We start from the raw sequence: 19,008 nt of genomic DNA on the forward strand, positions 1-19,008 counted from the left end.
CGAGGTGGCATGAGTGCAATTAAATCCATAAATTCATGATGAGATTAATGTTTTAAATATACAATTTTGAATATAGAAATATTAAATGATTTAAATAACTGAAAAGATACTTTAAAAATTAAACAAACTGTCAGCAGGTGGCGGTAAGTCACTGATTTTTATTACTGAATGATTCATTTGAACGGCTGATTCATTCAGGAATTAATCAAGTGACTGTCTTTATGAATGGGTAATCATGAATCACTGACTCACTAGATTCGTTTTAAAAAAACAGTTAATTCATAAACGAAACACCGCTGTGTTTGAATGGAGATGCGCAGCGGCTCCGCTGTCTTTGTTTTAAACTATTTTCGACGACGAAATAGAGCAAAATCAGACAATAGAGTTATAGTCAGACAATGCAAGTCACTTAATATTAATTTCTTGTTTATTGAATTGTATTGTATTAAATCAGTATCACATTTACAAACTCCCTTAAAAATCATTAAAAGCTGACACTCAGCTCATCGTGAGCTCACATTTATAATCCACGAAGCTCTCTACACTGCGCAATGAATCTCTTATTTACTCCGTCTGCACTTTGCTTATGAAAGGATTCGTGAGATATGTCTGTGATACATTACTCAACGCTGCAAAAACACGTAGAAAGCTTTGAAGCTCCCCTCAGCGATCACAAATATGATGATGATCGGGTCAGTCGCACTGGTGCTCCTAAAACATTTTCAGTCGCACGCAGTAGTTTTCAGTCGCAAATGCTTCGCGTCAGGTGGTTCTTATCTTCACGTCGTGCATTAAAATCGTTCAATGTACAGCAAGCCGTGCATTATCCCTTATGTATTCGCTCTTTAGCAGCAGTTTTTTACAGCAATATTTAAATGACACCCTGATCATTCTTGGTGTACCCAAAATGGTCCCACACTATCGACAAGCATTTCTCAGGTGGAAATAAAGCTTCGCTGTTTGGTCCCTCTGTCACAGTGAATCTAATGCATGTAGTAGCCTCCGTGCCTCTGATAAGCACGTCAATTTAAGCTGGTGCACCGCTAGTGTAACTATTTTCGTTTCGCGCCAGTTCCGTTCCGTGTAAAAGAAACACTCGGTTTAGCGGAACCTTTACGATTAATTAACCGTGACGTTTTAAAGCGCGGTTAATCGCGAAACCGGTTAATCGCTGCATCCCTACCCCCGACTAAAAAAAATTCTGGTCGACTAGTATAGTCGTTCATTTTAAGCATTAGTCTACTAATCGCACTGTTATGCTGTTAATTAAGAATAACAATGAATCCATCTTTTGTTTTAGTCTTAAAAAGTGAAATATGAATAGATGTATGTAAGCAAATCAGACAATTATTTTTTTCTTGTAAAACGTGACACCAAGATCGCGAATTCGAAAGTGAAAGCACCCGAAGCCCAGCTTATAACATGATGGGAAACTCCCGTTCACAAAATTTAAATCACAAATAATACTGATGACAAAGAAGGGGTTGAATGTTAACCACTTTCGTTTTCATGTAACTATAAACTATGATAAAAGTTCATCAGCATGCATTGATTAATCCCTAAAAATAAAAATATTGCTACCAAATCATGTGCTGGTGTGACCAACTGAGAAAGTTAGTCGCAAAAGAGCGACCAGTGGGAAGAATGAGTCTGGAACCCTGAAGCATAAAACACAGTTTTATTACATTAGATATTTACATTAGATATATGAACATGCTATTAGATAAACTGTTGTCAGTCATGTTGTCATTTAAAATCCGGACATCATTGGCAATGTTATTGTTTTAGTTATGCAAACAAAAACTAATTTTATTTGTTGATTTTAAATGTAAAACTTGGTGACATGATTTGTGTGTCAGTACTTTTTGAACATTTCCAGCACATTTGAACAATACCGTGATAATACTGATAACCGTGATCATTTTGGTCACTATAATCGTGATAAGAAATTTTCATACCGTTACATCCCTAATACAAAGTGACCACCCAAAAAGGGGTATTATTCAACAATCTGAATATGGAGCCTCATTGACATCCCGATATCTCTGGGACTGAACAATGTAGGGCCTTGAAAATGAAGATTCCAAAAGAAAGGTTTATTAAGAACTAGACTCTAAAATCATATTGCAATATCTTTAATACTTCTTGTTATTACTTCACACAAACTTTGGAAAAAGAATACTCATGGCACTCAGACAGGTATGTTCAATGCAGTCGTTTGGACAGAAGGGAACAAGATGCATTTCTAGTTTCAACATTATTTGTTCTTCAGACATTCCTCTTTAAGAGAAAAAAAAGTATCATATTTTTAGAAAATGACCCACATTTGGTTTTTGACCACTGAAAATGTGTACAATTTAACAATTTACTCCTGGAGTCATATTGAAACTCCATTATCTCTGAAACCAAACCATATAGGGCCTTAAAAATGAAGATGTCAAAAGGGAAGTATGTTAAGACCCAATATCTAAAAGGGCATTAAGATGTCTTTAATACTTTTTTGAGGTACAGGCCTGCAAACTTTGGAGAAAAACTTGAAAAGTGCTCTTTCCCCATTTTTGAATGGTCACCATTGGCGCATAATGCAACAAAGATTGCTAAACTCAACATATTTTAGACCTACCAATCTCTGGGTGAAAATAACATTGTGATCCTGCCATCTTTCTGAAGTCATTTTTAACCCCCTGTAATTTGGCTCTGAATCTCAGGTGAAAATGGCCATTTTGACCCCCCTCTACAAAATAGTGGATTACTTAAATATTCATAACATAATATTCATACTTGACATTTTATATTTGGGCTATCATCACTATACATGTTTATTCAGAAAAAAATATTAGCAAAATCAAAAATTTGAGCTGGGGAAATTTCTGAAAATTGAATGATTTGATACGGAATGACCCAAAAGTAACTGATTGATTTTTGATTTTGGCAGATCTGCTCCTTCACTGAAGCTCCTTCCACTGCAATTCACCAATAAATGCTGGAATTTTCCCATCAGCCTACAAGTGAAGACCAGCATGAAACCATCAAGAAGAAGCCTTAGTAAAAGAAACGGTTAGCACCTTTATTTGTACAGTAACAACCACAACAGCTGTGTTGAATTAATGCTCCCTGTTTGTCATGTAACAACACTGTAGCATACTACTCTGAAACATTATTTGCTGCTTATTGTATACTGTTTCACACACACTATTCTTAATAAAATAGTAGGCAGTATGCACTGTGTACTGGGCAGTAAGCAGAAGGGGTGGAATGATAAATTGATTTGTGGATCGTTTCTTAACCGCAAATGGCTCCAGGTGTTATGGCTCTACACACGCCCCAGTGGTGTGTGTGTAAGGAACTGGAGAGTATGGCTGTTTCTAAAGCACGCAGTGCCATCTGCTGTTAAAAACTAAGCTCAGAATCGATTCCAGAGAGAATCGTGATGCTTTCGGACAATCACAGAATCGATCCACAAATTGATTTATCGTTCCACCCCTAGTAAGCAGTAAACAAGTGTGCCATTCTGGACACAGCCATTGAGTCATTCATTCGATTCATTCAAACGGATGAATTTTAGGGGCATATAACTGCATTCTATAGGCTCCGTCACGCAGTGAGTTCTGCATCATATTCATCACCAATCAACTGTACAGGTGTGTTCGGCTTGAAGTCAAATTACCAGAGGAGCGATTAGAGAGCAGATGCTCCGTATGAATACTTTGATGTCAAACACCGATTTGTCTGCACATCGCTGCTTCAAGCCGAACACACTGTATTAAATGTAAGATGATGTATGTAGGTCTTGTATGTAGGTACATTAATTGCATTAATAATTTTAACACGTAATTGTTTCCATAAATATATAGTTCAGTCATGAAACTCTAGATGGTGCATTCTGACGGGGTGTTAACGTAACTGATGATATTCAGAGAGTTAAACGACTTGGCACAAGATGATTGGTTCATGCTGCATATGCAGCCAATGAGCTTACTGCCTTGCATTTATATGGCTGGCTAGCATTCACTGAGATTCTTGCAGCGCGCTTTCAGCGTTCTCTGAAACCCTCCGCCTTCCCCAGCTCCACCTGTATAGATCTGCAATGGGGTTATTTTATATGCTATATGTGCAGCAGCAGTATGTCTTAAATACTCATGGCACCGTATCGCCATATGCATTGGCAGTAGCAAGTTCCTGTACTTGCTTGCAGCAGCAGCAATAATCTACAACTACAGCAAAAACCAACAGCAGCAGCAGCGTAGCAGATCTGTTCCACCAAGACCAAATGCATTAACATTGTCATATCCATCACCATGCTAAAATGTTCAGAGAGTTGTCATGATTGAACTAATTAATTAAATTCAAACGTTAAATTGACAGCCCTAATTTTTTATTTTCATTTCAGACCGGATGGAGGAGAAACATCATTGTGTCAAAACTGGAGAGAAAACTCACTCACAGACTGAAGGTAGTTGTTTACTGAAAAGAAGAGACAAGAACAGTTTCATCTGCTGTCAGTGTGGAAAGAGTTTGACATGTAATAAAAGTCTCAAAGTTCACATGCGGATCCACACTGGAGAGAAGCCGTTCACATGTGATCAATGCGGTAAGTGTTTTGCAGAAAAAAGAAGCCTTACGTTGCATATGAGAGTTCATTCGGGGGAGAAGCCATTCACTTGTGATCAATGTGGGAAGAGATTTAGTTGCTCAGCACATCTGAAATCACATGAAAGGATCCACACTGGAGAGAAACCTTACACATGTGATCAATGCGGAAAAAGTTTTTCACAACTGCGAAGTCTAAAAGAACATAAGAAAATACATACTGGCGTGAGAGAGTACATGTGCTTTGAGTGTGAGAATACTTTTATTACAGCTAGAAATTTGAAACGACACCAGATGATCCACACTGGTGAGAAACCTTACATGTGTTTACACTGCAACAAGAGATTCATTCGGTCAGAACAGCTGAAAACACATGAAAGGATCCACACTGGAGAGAAACCTTACATGTGTTCACACTGCAACAAGAGATTCAGTCAGTCAGAACATCTGAAAAGACACCAGATGATCCACACTGGAGAGAAACCTTACATGTGTTCACACTGCAACAAGATATTCAGTCTGTCAGGAGACCTGAAAACACATGAGAGGATCCACACTGGAGAGAAACCTTACATGTGTTCACTCTGCAACAAGAGATTCAGTCGGTCAGGAGACCTGAAAACACATGAGAGGATCCACACTGGAGAGAAACCTTACATGTGTTCACACTGCAACAAGAGATTCAGTCGGTCAGAACATCTGAAAAGACACCAGAGGATCCACACTGGAGAGAAACCTTACATGTGTTCACACTGCGACAAGAGATTCAGTCGGTCAGAACATCTGAAAAGACACCAGATGATCCACACTGGAGAGAAACCTTACATGTGTCAGGAGACCTGAAAAGACACCAGATGATCCACACTGGAGAGAAACTGTTTCACTGCACTGTATGCAGGGAGAGTTTCACTCAATTATCTAATCTACTCAAGCATACAAAAAGCAATCACAGTAAGTAGATCATCTACAGATCCAGCACTCTCAGGTCTGATGCCTCGTCTGCACCAAACATGACACAATAACATTTCTTCTGTATAAATCTGTCATACGCAGCCAAAAAAATGACAGGACAGGACAGGACAAAAAGCATTTAAAGTTTTCATCTGTGAGATTCAGATGGTTCTTTTGGATTTTTGAATTGTTAAATTTTTTTTTTTAAATAGTAAAGGTTTTTGACATTTAAGCCATTATTGTTCTCTAGCTAAGAAGAGGATGTAATACTTTTAAGAGAAACTGAGATTTAATTTTAATTTGTTACATATTGTTTTTTTTTTCTTTATCTGAGATCTGTCTCATTGGTTTCAACTTTCACTTATTTTTTTATTTGCTTCACCAAGAATTAAACTCCTTAATAATTCTATCAACAAATTGTATTGTCTACAATTATTGTCTGCTCATTGTAGCCTACTTGCATCAAGAATAAATCATTTTATATTTTTAGTTAGACTTCTATCTAAAAGCCATGAACTATTATGATTGCTTTTTGGGGCTTTCAACTCATTTTGTTGGTGTGAAATAACACAGTTATTGGAAAATTAAAAGTTAAAGTTACAGCTTCAATCTCCTCCAGAAAGTGAGATCGTATTTCCCAGCAAACACAGAACGTTCAGCTAACGGATTTTTTCTGCTGTTGTTTTTTTTTGGGAACCAAATACTAACGTTAGGGGAATGTTCTTTAGATTACGTACGTTAGGTTAACGTTCTCAGAACGTTGCATGGTGGTTATTATTAAATAACCTAAAAATAACTTCCTAATGGTTATTCTCAGGTTATTTTTATAACCCTGTAATACTATCTTTCCAATGAAAGTGTTGCAGATATTTTTGTGTGATGACCTATACAGAGCCCTGAAATTCGTTTAATTCAGCATTTATTAAAATACAGAAATAAGATAAATCAAAACACATTTCAAATAATAATATTAAGCCAGGGTTAAAAGGTCCACTGAAGTGCTTTGAAACACGCAGCATTACCCAGGTAGCCAGCGCAATCGGGCCAATTGCGGCTGTGTTCTGGCAGCGGCTCCCCGAAAGTGAGCCAGCTCTGGCCCAGTAATGGTTGGCAGATTTAGCTAGGCTTTGGATGTGCGGATCTGGCCCAATTTGCACTGAGACACGGCACATTTAGCCACATTTGGCTCGATTACGGACCATAAGTGCTGGTCTGAAATATGGGCATGCATACCCGGACCAGTTTAGGTTGAGTGCTGGGGGTGGGTCTCTGTTTACAATGTGGTAAATAGTATGTGGTTAAGGGAACTTTAACATTATTTTTGATATACGAGTTTCAAGACATGCGCACTAGCTTTGACATCTAATGACAAAACCTGATGGGCTTTTTGTGCTGCTAATTGCCAGAAGACCAGAAGAACTTAATACACTGGTGAGTAAACATTCGATAATCTATCATATAACATTATTTATATATTTATATATACATATTTTAATAAACCGCTCTACACATATAATATCAAAGTAATGTTTATTTATAATGAAGCTATAATTGTGAGTTTGCTGACATAGTGCTAGAGTTTAGCTCCAACCATAATCAAGCACACCTGATCCAGCTGTAGGATATCAGACAATCTAAGATTTGGTCAAAACATGGTTGAAACGAGGAGTCCAAATTCCACAGAGGCCCAAGACAACAGGATGTCATAAATCAGACCCTAGCCAGTCTGAAGCAAGCCTAACCAACTCTTTTACAGAACAGCTTTCAACATTAAAACAAAAGAACACTTATTGACAATTCCAAGGAGATTGTCAATTTTGGGGGCAAGTTAACAATGTCCAAATGTCCTTACATATTAATGGTGGAGTTCCCTTTAAAATCTTAAATGATTCCCTTTGAGCTAAATTATTGACCTGTTTCCCTTACACCGCTAATCAAGGTCTTCAGGATCACTAGAAACTTCCAAGCAGATGTGAGCTGGAGCTGGTTGGAGCTAAAATGTGCAGCGCTGTGGCCCTCCAGGAATTGAGTTTGACACCACTAGTCTATAGTATTGCGACTGATCTCTTTTTTTTTTTTTTTTCTTCAATCAGTGCAAAGAAATGCAAGTACTGGCAGTGCATCAGATGGAGAGATTGAAAAGTTCATCAAAGATGGCTGCTGCTCACTTTGGACAGAGATGGGGAAGAAAAGAGCGGGCCCGAACAAATTCTTCCAAAGGTATGTTCCAAATGTTAACATTTACCAGAGTTACCATTCAGAGTTATCATTCAGTCTGAGATTGTCTGAATAACCATACGTGTCATTGTCTCTTCCCCTTTTTGTCTCTCTTTCTGTCAATCTGTCCCTCTTTTAGGGTACGCTTATTTAAGGAAGCTCCTGGAGTTTTTTTTTTTTTTCAAATCAATTCTAATAACACTCATAGTTTCATTGTGTCTTTTTTATGGGGTAGTAGGTGGGGATGCCATGAAAAGAAATGGTGTATGGGCCAAACCCTTAATCTTTGTAAAGGTGACATATTTAGTGGACATGCATAAGTACATGTAGACTTAACAAGGACACTGTAAAATATGTATTTTATTTTAGTTGGAAGTAGATGCCATCTTAAGGATTTTAAGGTAACAATGTAATTTTGTGGGAAAACAAATTATTCAAAGCTCTGGTTTTATATCAAAACTGGAAGGAGTCTTTAATACACATTTTAGAAGTTGTAATTCTGTATGTGTAAGTGTATATATATATATATATATTTATATCACAGCAACCAAAATGGTACTCTTAGCCAGTACTGGCCCGAGTCTGGGTACTGAAACTGAGCCAACAACACCGGCAGACTTTCAGTACCCAGACTCGGGCCAGTACTGGTTAAGTGTTTCATTTCTCGTCGGTGTGATTGTGGCCCAATGCTGGTGGTGTTGGCCTAGTTTCAGTACCCAGACTCGGGCCAATACTGGCTAAGTGTTTCATTTCTCGTCGGTGTGATTGTGGGCCAATGCTGGTGGTGTTGGCCTAGTTTCAGTACCCAGACTCAGGCCAGTACTGGCTAAGTGTTTCATTTCTCGTTGGTGTGATTGTGGCCCAATGCTGTTGGTGTTGGCCCAGTTTCAGTACCCAGACTCGGGCCAGTACCAGCTAAGTGGTTCAACAATTTTAAAACTCATCTTAACCTACTTTAAGTAGCCTATTATTTATTCAGTCATTTTTCACCATGTATCGCTGCAATCTCTAGAAGTAATTATAACAATTTCAACTAAAATGAATGTTTCATCATGTTTCGTTTATTTGACAAATAATTTTGTATTGAAGTGTCAGAGGTCAGCAGCCACAAACTGATATAGGCTTATGTCCCTACTGAAAAAAATGATGCGGTTTCCACATCAAATAACATTACAAACCATCAACTTTTAACCAATAAAACCATTAAAATGGTTTTCTGTAGTGTGTTTTGGGAAATATTCCATTAGGATTTATTGATTTTAACAAGCCACCAATAGAAGGCAGGAATTACCAGTAGAGACCAACAGGGTCCATCACAGTTTCCAGTAAAACACATACAAGTCCCATTATAACCAGTAAAACCATTACACATTTTCTAATGGTGTCTATTGTTTTTTTCAGGAGGGGTTTTATTTATTTATTTATTTTTATTCAAAATATTCCCAAAATATATCATGAAATATCTCGATTCTCAAATATGTGCAAGTAAATGCATTTTGCACCTTTATAGATTATGTTAGTTCTCTAGTTAAGTAGCTTAATAGTGTAATCTAATAACTTTACATAAAAATCCATCTATTTTCTTAAGTACCAGATATGGGTGTCATGCCATAAAATATTAGTTTAATACGACTGACTTTGTATTTAATTTGAATTTAATAAAAACATAGTAAGTTACTAATTAGCCTATAACACTTTCATTGTACAAAAGAGCAAAGAACATTTACATTATCAAAGAACATTTTCACTTCAGTCCAGCAAGTTCAAGCACTCTCAAAATCTCCCATAATAATCTTTAAAGCTGTTTACATTGTGAAATTAATATCGTACTTACATTCTTACATCTTCACTTTGTTGTTTCTGATGAGAGAATTAGCCAGAGAATTCATTAAGCCAGCTCGTGTGGTGATGAAACAGCGTGTTTCAGCGATGACTCTTCTGAACGCCTCTGATTGGTCCTTGCATTCATAAGCTTAACAGAATCGTATGGGATTGGTTATAATGCGCAGTGCTTTAAAAACGTACTCAGTTACTTACGTAACCTCGGTTCCCTGAGATACGGGAACAAGTACTGCGTCGCTAGACGCTAATGGCAAAAACAAATTTTTCTCTGAGGACTGAAGACTTTTTCAATCACACAGTGTAACTGCACGGCCATTGGTTCATGCAGTGATTAAAAACTTCGACTGAAGCGACGACACTGAGTCGTACGGCGTCATGGCACAGTAAGGAATCTCAGGGAACCGAGGTTACGTAAGTAACCGAGTACATTCCCTTTCGATACTTCACTCGTACTGCGTCGCTAGACGCTAATGGGGAACAAATACAATCCCGCTGTGCCATGAAAGAGGAACGACTGATATGAACTGGCCTTGAGCAATAAAGGCTCAGAGGGACCAATTATGCGCAGGGTGAGCCCTGCTGGAGGCAAGAGGGCTGAACTCATTGAGGTCAGATGATCGTTCCAACGGTCCTATGTACAGCCTCAGCACTAGTAATAGGGCCAAGAGGGCTCCTACAGCGTAGACCACTCCAATCCCAGCTCCTCAACTGCCTTAGAGAGGATGCAGAAAAGTTCGGCATCCATCCCTAGCTTAGAGTTGCTGGGCTCGGCAGACGATGAAGGGGCAGGGTCAGCAATAGGGCCTGACATCTCCTCCTCCTGATGCTATTAGAGACATGCTGTCATCTAATAGCTCGTTCTTGACGGCACCGAACAAGACCATGTCATTCGCATCAGCTGAGGGACACTGGTCCATGTGCTCGAAGAGGACGGGAGAATACTCTCTGCTTGGCGGGGGCGAGGCACGCGGGATCTGGGCCAGTGTGAGCTCATTCGTGGCCGAGCGCTTAGTCCCTTTGCCCCGCTGTTTTTTCCTCACAGGTCCCTGGGAGGAAGAAAACAGGAGGGCGTGAGGGGCAGATTCACTCTCTAAAAAGAAAGCGATCCGAGCGCGCAGAGTGGTGAGACTTATGTTGACGCAATGTGAACAATCCATCTCGGTCAGAGCGACCTCCGCGTGGGGATTACCCATGGCAGGAAATGCAAAAGTGGCCATCACCATCGTGCAGTGCAATGCTGCACGACGTGCACTGACGGCGCGCCATTTGCAACAATGCCGCTGCTCTTTTAGAGAGAGAATTTTTTTTTTTAGGCTCGCCGGATGGCAGCAGGGGACGAGCTGGCATCTGCGTTGGTCGCTGAAGCAGCTCAAAGAGCAGGCGGAAACAGCGAGAGGGCGCAGAGGAAAAGGCAGCTTCTATCCCCAGAGAGGCGTTTCTACGGTGAGCGTCTTCAAGTCCTGAGGGTCAGCAAAGGGAAGTCTCGAGAAGGAGAACTGATCTGAGATCCTATGGTGAAATGCCCGCTCATATAGCCAGATGGCCCCGCCCATTCTGGTGGGCTCTGGCGAGCTTCACCATCATAGTAAAAAGTTAAAATGCCAGAGAAAACAGCTATGACTTTAAGCGGCACTTGAAAGTACTTAACGTAAGGGGTACTCTAACCTCGAAAGGTAAGCTGTTCCATAATCTTGCAACAGCAAAAGCGCGGTCACCCTTAGATTTAGCTCCTGGGATCATTAATAATAATTTATTTGAGGATCTCAGCATTCATTTTGCATTATATGTTATAATAATATCTACCAAATATTCTGCCGCTATTCCATGTAATGCCTTAAAAACATAAGTCAAGACTTTGTATTGGATCCTTGTAATGCACTGGTAACCAGCCTAATGAGGATAACAGTGGGGTAACATGATCAGACTTCTTAGCTTTCATGAGCATTCTTGCAGCGGAATTTTGTACTAGCTGGAGACGTGCAATGTGAGTCTGACAGGTCCCGGAATAAATAGCATTAAAATAATCTAAACAGGAAAAGATGAAAGCATGGATGACTTTTTCTAAGTCACTAGTTGAAAGGAATTATTTTAATTTCGCTATTCCCCTAAAATAAAAAAAAATTCTGAACTACAGTTTTGATTATCAAATTTTAACGAGGAATCAAAAATGACTCCCAAATTCTTTACTCTGTCCTGTAGATAACAAGCCCAAGGGCGTAGTATGTCACTTTCAGCCTTGTTAAAAACTGCGACCAAAAATCATCATTTCTGTTTTGCGTTCATTCAACTGAAAAAGATGATCAGCCAACCAATCTTTCACTTCATCCAGACACCTACGAAGTGTTACACAGGAAACATTACAATTAGGTCTTAAAGGCAAATAGATCTACGTGTCGTCTGCGTATAGGTTATAAGAAATACCTTTTTTTTTTTTAAATCCTTCCCAATGGGAGCATATATAATGAGAACAAAACAGGTCCCAATATGGACCCTTGACGTACCCCACTGGTAAGATGCGCAGGATATGAAAAACAATTACCAACCTTTACAGTAAAAGATCTTTTCTTTAAATAAGATGCAAACCATGTATAAACTGTTCCTTGGATTCCGAAAAAGTGCTTCAGCCGGTTCAAGAGAATCGAATGTATCGAACGGTATCAAATGCTGCAGAAAGATCCAATAGAATTAAAACAGCATGATTCCCTGCATCGCTTATGAGCAAAAGATCATTCACTACCCGTAAGAGTGCTGACTACTCTACGCTGTCTACACCTAAAGTGAAAATTGAACACACTGAAATTTAAGATATTATTCTTAAATAAGTACTTAAAAAAGTACTTTGTTGTCTCAAGAAAACTTTTTCCAATATTTTAGATAGGATGAGAAGTTTTGATATTGGACGGTAATTTGACAAGTCGTAACCGTCCAAATTACCTTTCTTTAAAATGGGCTCAATGATAGCTTGCTTAAGACAAACTGGTACAATCCTATTGTAGAGACTACTATTAATAATCGATAAAATACTTGGACTGACCATATCAGAGCCATCCTTAAGAATGCGCAATGAAACTGTGTCACTGGGGCAAAATTAATGCTTTAAATGAAAAATAATGTCATGAACTTCAGAAAGCGACACTGTTTCAAACTGATTAAAACAAAGTTCTGTTGCATCTGTTTCACCTGAATTAATAGTAGAGGTAAGAATACTAGCTCTGATCTCATAAATTTTTTCGATGAAAAATTTAGCAAATAAATTGCAAGTTGTTAACGAGGGAGTCAGGGTTAATTTCGTACTAGGGCAAAGATGTCTATTTATAACAGTGAATAATTAACGTTGAAAATTATGAGCAATGATATTGGCAAAATAACTCACTTTATAATAGTACTTTACAGCTTTTTGATATTTGATCAGACTATTTATTCCTCAGCATTTATAGGGAAATATGCAGTTTGTCTTTGTTCCACTTTCTTTCTGCCCCTCTATTGTATTAACGCAAATGCGGGCGTTTTTTCCACTGGTGATTTGTTTTTTTTTGTTATTGTAGGCTACCAAAATTGAAAGCACCGGCACATAGATAACATTAGATAACGTCTCATGTAAACAGTCCACCGCATCTTTCAATTGGAATGATTTTAATCAGAATGACAAAAAAGTGTACTTGTAAACGTGGCTACAGATGAAATGGAAAGGCGGGCTGGCCTTCCGTCAGTACATCCCTACAAAAAGAAACCGATTTAGAGTAAAGTTTTTCATCTTGTGTGATGTGTTGACTGGGTATGTGCAAGACATGGTAATTTATACCAGATCCACTACTGAAATCTGCCACTATGAAGGGTTAGTTGTAATGACCCTACTTGCACCTTACCTGGGAAAGGGCCATGTGGCATTGTGCGGGCCAACAGGACAGTAATGACGAAAAATGACGAAAGGCCAAGTTGAATGCAGACAGAACGGAACACAGCTGGTGGTAAAATGGCATGATAAGAGAGATGTCAACCACAGGGAAAGTGGACCATGTCACTGGTGAGAGGAAGGTCAAGCCTCACTGTGTCCTTGAATACAACAGAAAGATGGGGGCAGTCGACAGGGCTGACATGGTAAAAGGCTTTCTTGAGTGTGCCAGGAAAACAAGAAAGTGGTACAAGAAGATCTTTTATCTGCTTGACACTGCTGTGCTGAACTGCCACATTGTTCACTGCCAACTGTCAGGTTAGAAATGTACACATCCTTATAAAATAACCATAACTTATATTTCATGCACTTTGCGTTCATATTTACAATGCACATGTGTTGTGTTCACAACCAAACTGTCCTTTACTTACACTCTACATTCTTTCTAACTCCCCACAAATGTAATTTACTATCAACAAGACAGGTCGTCACTTCCCTGGAGTTCAGGACAAACCTGATGAGAGGGCTGCTGGAGGAGTATGGCACAACCCAGTGTCCACCCTGCTTTGGACACTCCACTGCGGTTAAGAGAGAGGCGTTTCCCTGCTGAAGTCCCGCAGGCCAGCGCCCAGGGCAGCAGGACCAGGTGGCGCTGCAAGGTCTGCCTCTCCAGCTCTCGGGAAGAGAAAGAAGAGGCGTCTCACAAAGTACATGTGTGTGCCATGCAACACTCCGTTGTGTGCTACTCCGTGTTTTGAGGAGTACCACACTCTAAAAATTACTCAACACTCAAAACAATATCAGCTCTAATGATGCATGCAAATAATTATAATTCTCAATTTTTAAATAATTTCAGGGGGAAAATATTTTACTCAGTCATTCCTGTAAAAATATTTGCACTGATATTTTTTTAGTATGTCTGTAAATAATTTATCAATAATTTCATTAACATTTATACTACATTTTTTTGTCAGTTAGTTTTTTTTTTTATACAAATAGTTTTCTGCTATCTATGTTCAGGGTTAGGAAGGTTACTTTTAAAATGTATTCCGTTTCCGAATGTATTCCGAAAAAAGTATTCAGTAACATAATCCAAGTACCACAATATAAAAGTGTAATCTGATTACTTTTGGATTACTTCGTTACATATGTAAATAAGGTCAAAAAAGCAATATCCAAGTACTTTTATTTAACTATGACTTTAAAATTAAAACTAATAAAAACGATAGTAAAACTATTTGAAACTATTAAAAATCGTGTCTTTTCACCACCTAGATATTACAGCCCATATTTATTTTTATATAAAAGGCTATGCAGACATCTAGTGGCTGTACAGTTTAGTATTACAGTTTTATTATTATTATTATTTATATTCCTTTAACATGTACAAGTAAAAATAAATATAGTTTATACACAACATTACAATATGTACACCATATACATATTAGTCTATTTTAAAATAAGCCTAAATGCAGTGTTAGGGAGTAACTAGTTATGTGTAACAGCGTTACGTAATTTAATTACAAAATAAATGTAAGCGTAATCAGTTACTGGCAATGCTTCAGCTCGCATGCACTCCACCAAGCGGTTTGGATCAGCGTAATCAATGCGAGAGAGAGAGTGGAGTGGACTGTGGAAGCACACAGGTGGAGCAGAGAAGCAACACTACTGTTCAGGGTTTCAAGTGCAGGTCAGTTTCATCTGTTAATATGCTATTGTAGTTTTGTCTTTGTACTTAAGCAGTAGCAGCCCATTGCTAAATAGTCATCACTCAAAATACTGTATACTAGCCTAAAGGACATCATTATTTATTGTAAAGTTAGAATAGTAATTTAGCCGACAAATAATTATTTTAAAATATATAAACACATTTATATATTTTATATTTATATATAATACATTGTATAAAAATTTAGGGGGAGCCAGGGCAGACAATAACACAACCCTTACAAAAATTAACGATGATTTTACTATAAATCCAAAGACAATGGACCGTGGTAACCACAGATTAACCATGTTTTTTGTTACACTAACCATAGTTTAACCATGGAATGTGTAGTAAAAATAAATACAAATGGTAATCCATTTGCTAAAAAAAAATATATAATAATAATTAAAAAAAAAACATGGTTACTGTACTTTTACTATAATAAAATCATGGTTAATTTTTGTAAGGGAAAAATATGACATGTTCGGTATTATGATTTTTCTATAAAGATATTGTAATAGTTATTATTGTACTAATTTTGACATATAGGCAATTTAGAAAGAATAACTTTGTTATTAAAATGGAAGTGAAGGTGCAGTTCAGGAGAGAACTTTTAATTATTTTGCATGTCCCCAACCTAAGGAGTTTTTGTGATGGCCATACAAAAAATAGGGTTGTCTGTGTTTTAGAATTAGTTTGGGTGTATGGGATGGCCTGGATGAGTGTGAGATTTCCCAGCCTGAAATATCCTCCTGAGACCCAGCTATGGAGTTTTTGCCTCTGTTTTAGTGAATTTCTCTGAGACCTCACATGTCACAGTTGTAAGTCTGGATGTCCTGTACAGAGCACATTCAGGGCTTTCCAGAGATACCAAATGATTGGCTGTTTCACCATGCCCACTCCCTCTCCTTGGTCTTTAAAAATGGCTGACATTCATTTACTGATAAAATTGTACATCCTTATGGAAATATGATAATATTTTGTAATTATAATTCAAATCTGATTAATTTTCAAATTGTTTGTCATAAATGAACATCTCAGGAAAATGTTATGGGGTTTCAAATCAAAGTATGACTTTCATATAATTTCATACATGTCCACTGTAGAGGACACCAGGACTTAAAGCATGTTTATTACACATTTTGGGAGATAAAATAATTGAATAGGAAAGCAGATTATACATCAATATTTTTATGAAATATTAGATATTATTATGAAAATCTGGCCAATTACTACTCCCATTATTACACTTCTTTTTTCAACATGCTGTCCCAACAGCACTTTAATTTGCAAATTAGATACAGTGTGTAGATATCATTGTGCTTAAAGGGAAAACCAGTTTATGCCATATTTACACACATATTGCATAAAGCCAAATGGTATATCAAATCATTTTGTTATATATTTCATAACATAGTTGAGAACCATCCTTAAACAAAGTTAGTTATAAAAAAATCCTGAAACCTAAAAATTGATTGGTGATTTTTTTAAAAAAATCACATTGTTTTTGCCTTTTCATGTCTATTCTTGTCATTTTATTTTTTAGAAAAACTGAGTAACATATGAATAAAATATAATTTTTTCAAAAATGATATTTTACCATTTTTTCTTATGCTCTAAACAATGTAATGACATGAACAAATACTAAATTCACAAAGCTTTTTATTTCTGGTTCTCCGGAGGATATTTTCCCAATCCACACCTCGTGGAAATGAACGGTGCAGACGTGCGGTTTCATTTAAGCGTGCATGTGTATCGCTCGTGGTCTTTTCAGCCATCTCAATATACAAACCCAATTCCAAAAAAGTTGGGACACTGTACAAATTGTGAATAAAAACAGAGTGCAATGAATTATGAATTTATTATTATTATTGTTATAACCATATTTGGGTTAATGTATATGCTTTTATTTTATTTTTTCAATGAATTGTTAGATGCAGTGTTTCCTGTAGTTATGTGAAGATTTGGTTTCAAAAACAGTATCAGTAAACTATTTCTAACGATTTTAAATCTGCATTGAACTTCAGATCAATCTCAAAGTAAAAGGCGGTACTAAAGTCTGATTTTGTAGTGGATGTGTTCAGTTATTATCATCTTAATTCAACTGATGAAGGATTGTGAAAGTCTGACAGGGTTGAGCACTACTGTAAGGTTAACACTGCATGATGTAAATGTTTGAAAATGATTAACAGTTGCAAATAAACATTCATTAGAAATTTAGAAAAGTAATCCAAAAGTAATCAATACTTTAATAAAGTAATTGAAAAAGTTACACTACTATTACATTTTAAATAGGGTAAATTGTAATCTGTAACCTATTACATTTTCAAAGTAACCTTCCCAACACTGCCTACATGTCGAAATCTAAGTGAAATGCTATGATCTTTCTTTATTTCAGTGACTGATCTGGGGTGTGGGGATTCTCGTGTTGATTTCTACATTTTCCAGCTCATTTCCCGCTTGAAAACTTACACACAACTGCAGTCATGCACACCATGGAATTTTAAGTCACTAACAAACACTACATTTGAGCTAACATGATGATTTCCATGCTAGTCGTACCTGCACGTGTTCAAGTTGGTTGAGTAGCCTTTGTTAAAGCAAGAGTCTTCGTGCACAGTATACACTGTACAACTATGTTATTTCCTTTATCCTTTTTGAAGACAAAATAACTGAAACTTCATGAGACATGAAAACATTTTTCCCAGCAGGGAGCATCGTAATTAACTGTAGCAGCATCTTATCCTGTGTTTGAGGAGAATAATTGTAGACGGGTGTTTTTTGCGCACGCACCAGCAGGTGGCTCACGTGAGTCAACATGAGTGCAACAGAAGCAGGAGCTACTGTATGATGAAGTAGCGCTACATTTTATGGAGGACCAAACCTGCAGAAATTAAAAATAAATAAATAGTGTATAAATAAATAAATACGCAAATAAATACATAAATGTGTGTATAGGTACACGTATTCTTGTTTAAATACGTATATAAATAATTAAACGTGTGATGAAATATAGGCAAATAAATAAAATAAATTGGTGGCCAAATGGAAAATGTTCCTAACTGTTTTCTTTTAATCACTCATTTATTTCTGAATGTAGTTCCGCATTTATTATTCCTCTGCACAACATGCTAATGAGAGGGTGTCAACCAAGGACTTAGCCTAGTAAAGTCACTTTTGCCGTTCAACAGAGCAAGATACATTGAAAAACTGAGCTGTATAGTCCGTACAGTATCTGTGACTTTACTAACGACCCAACGGATGGCCAGAGGTGTCATTTCCCGGCATTCGATATTCTTAAATCTAGGGACCGTCTCTAAAGTTACACACGACATGAATAAAAATGTATTGATGGATTTGTTTCTTACAAACACACAGCTTTTCACTTTGCAAGACATTAACAGATGGACTGGAGTGGTGTGGATTATTGTGATGTTTTTATCAGCTGTTTGGACTCTCATTCTGACGGCACCCATTCACTGCAGAGCGTCCATTGCTGAGACACTAGAGATGAGCTGAGGGTGAATACACTTCTTAGCAAATTCTAATCTTGGGTGAACTATTTCTTTAAAACAGTGTCATTACGAACACGTAAATTTGATAACATTCAGATACTAACTGTAAGGTTGAAATGGAGAGTCAAGTGCATCGCATTTTGGGATAGAGTATTCAAATTGTGTTAAACATAGAAGCTAAATTTTGCATACTATGCACAGTGAACTTACTGCAGAAACAATACAAGTGTGTAGTATGAGCAATATGTCTGCATCAGACAAACGTGACAAAAAGTTGATTTACATGAAAACAT

At 37.4% G+C, this 19,008-nt stretch overlaps 1 protein-coding gene across 2 annotated transcripts in view; it reads left to right on the forward strand.

Annotated features, from left to right (window-relative positions):
* LOC107568265 (gastrula zinc finger protein xLCGF3.1-like) overlaps positions 1-5,445 on the forward strand; it is a 15,127-nt gene extending 9,682 nt beyond the window's left edge. For both annotated transcript variants that reach the window (XM_016254201.1, XM_016254200.1), the window contains 2 exons: positions 2,936-3,057; positions 4,391-5,445. In XM_016254201.1, the coding sequence (XP_016109687.1) occupies positions 3,021-3,057; positions 4,391-5,433 (1,080 nt within the window). In that variant the 5' untranslated portion in view covers positions 2,936-3,020 and the 3' untranslated portion in view covers positions 5,434-5,445. The remainder of the gene's footprint in view (positions 1-2,935; positions 3,058-4,390) is intronic.
* The last annotated feature ends 13,563 nt before the right edge of the window (positions 5,446-19,008 follow it).

This window comes from Sinocyclocheilus grahami, unplaced genomic scaffold (genome assembly GCF_001515645.1).
Source record: "Sinocyclocheilus grahami isolate Dianchi unplaced genomic scaffold, SAMN03320097.WGS_v1.1 scaffold1229.1, whole genome shotgun sequence".
Lineage (NCBI taxonomy): Eukaryota > Metazoa > Chordata > Actinopteri > Cypriniformes > Cyprinidae > Sinocyclocheilus > Sinocyclocheilus grahami.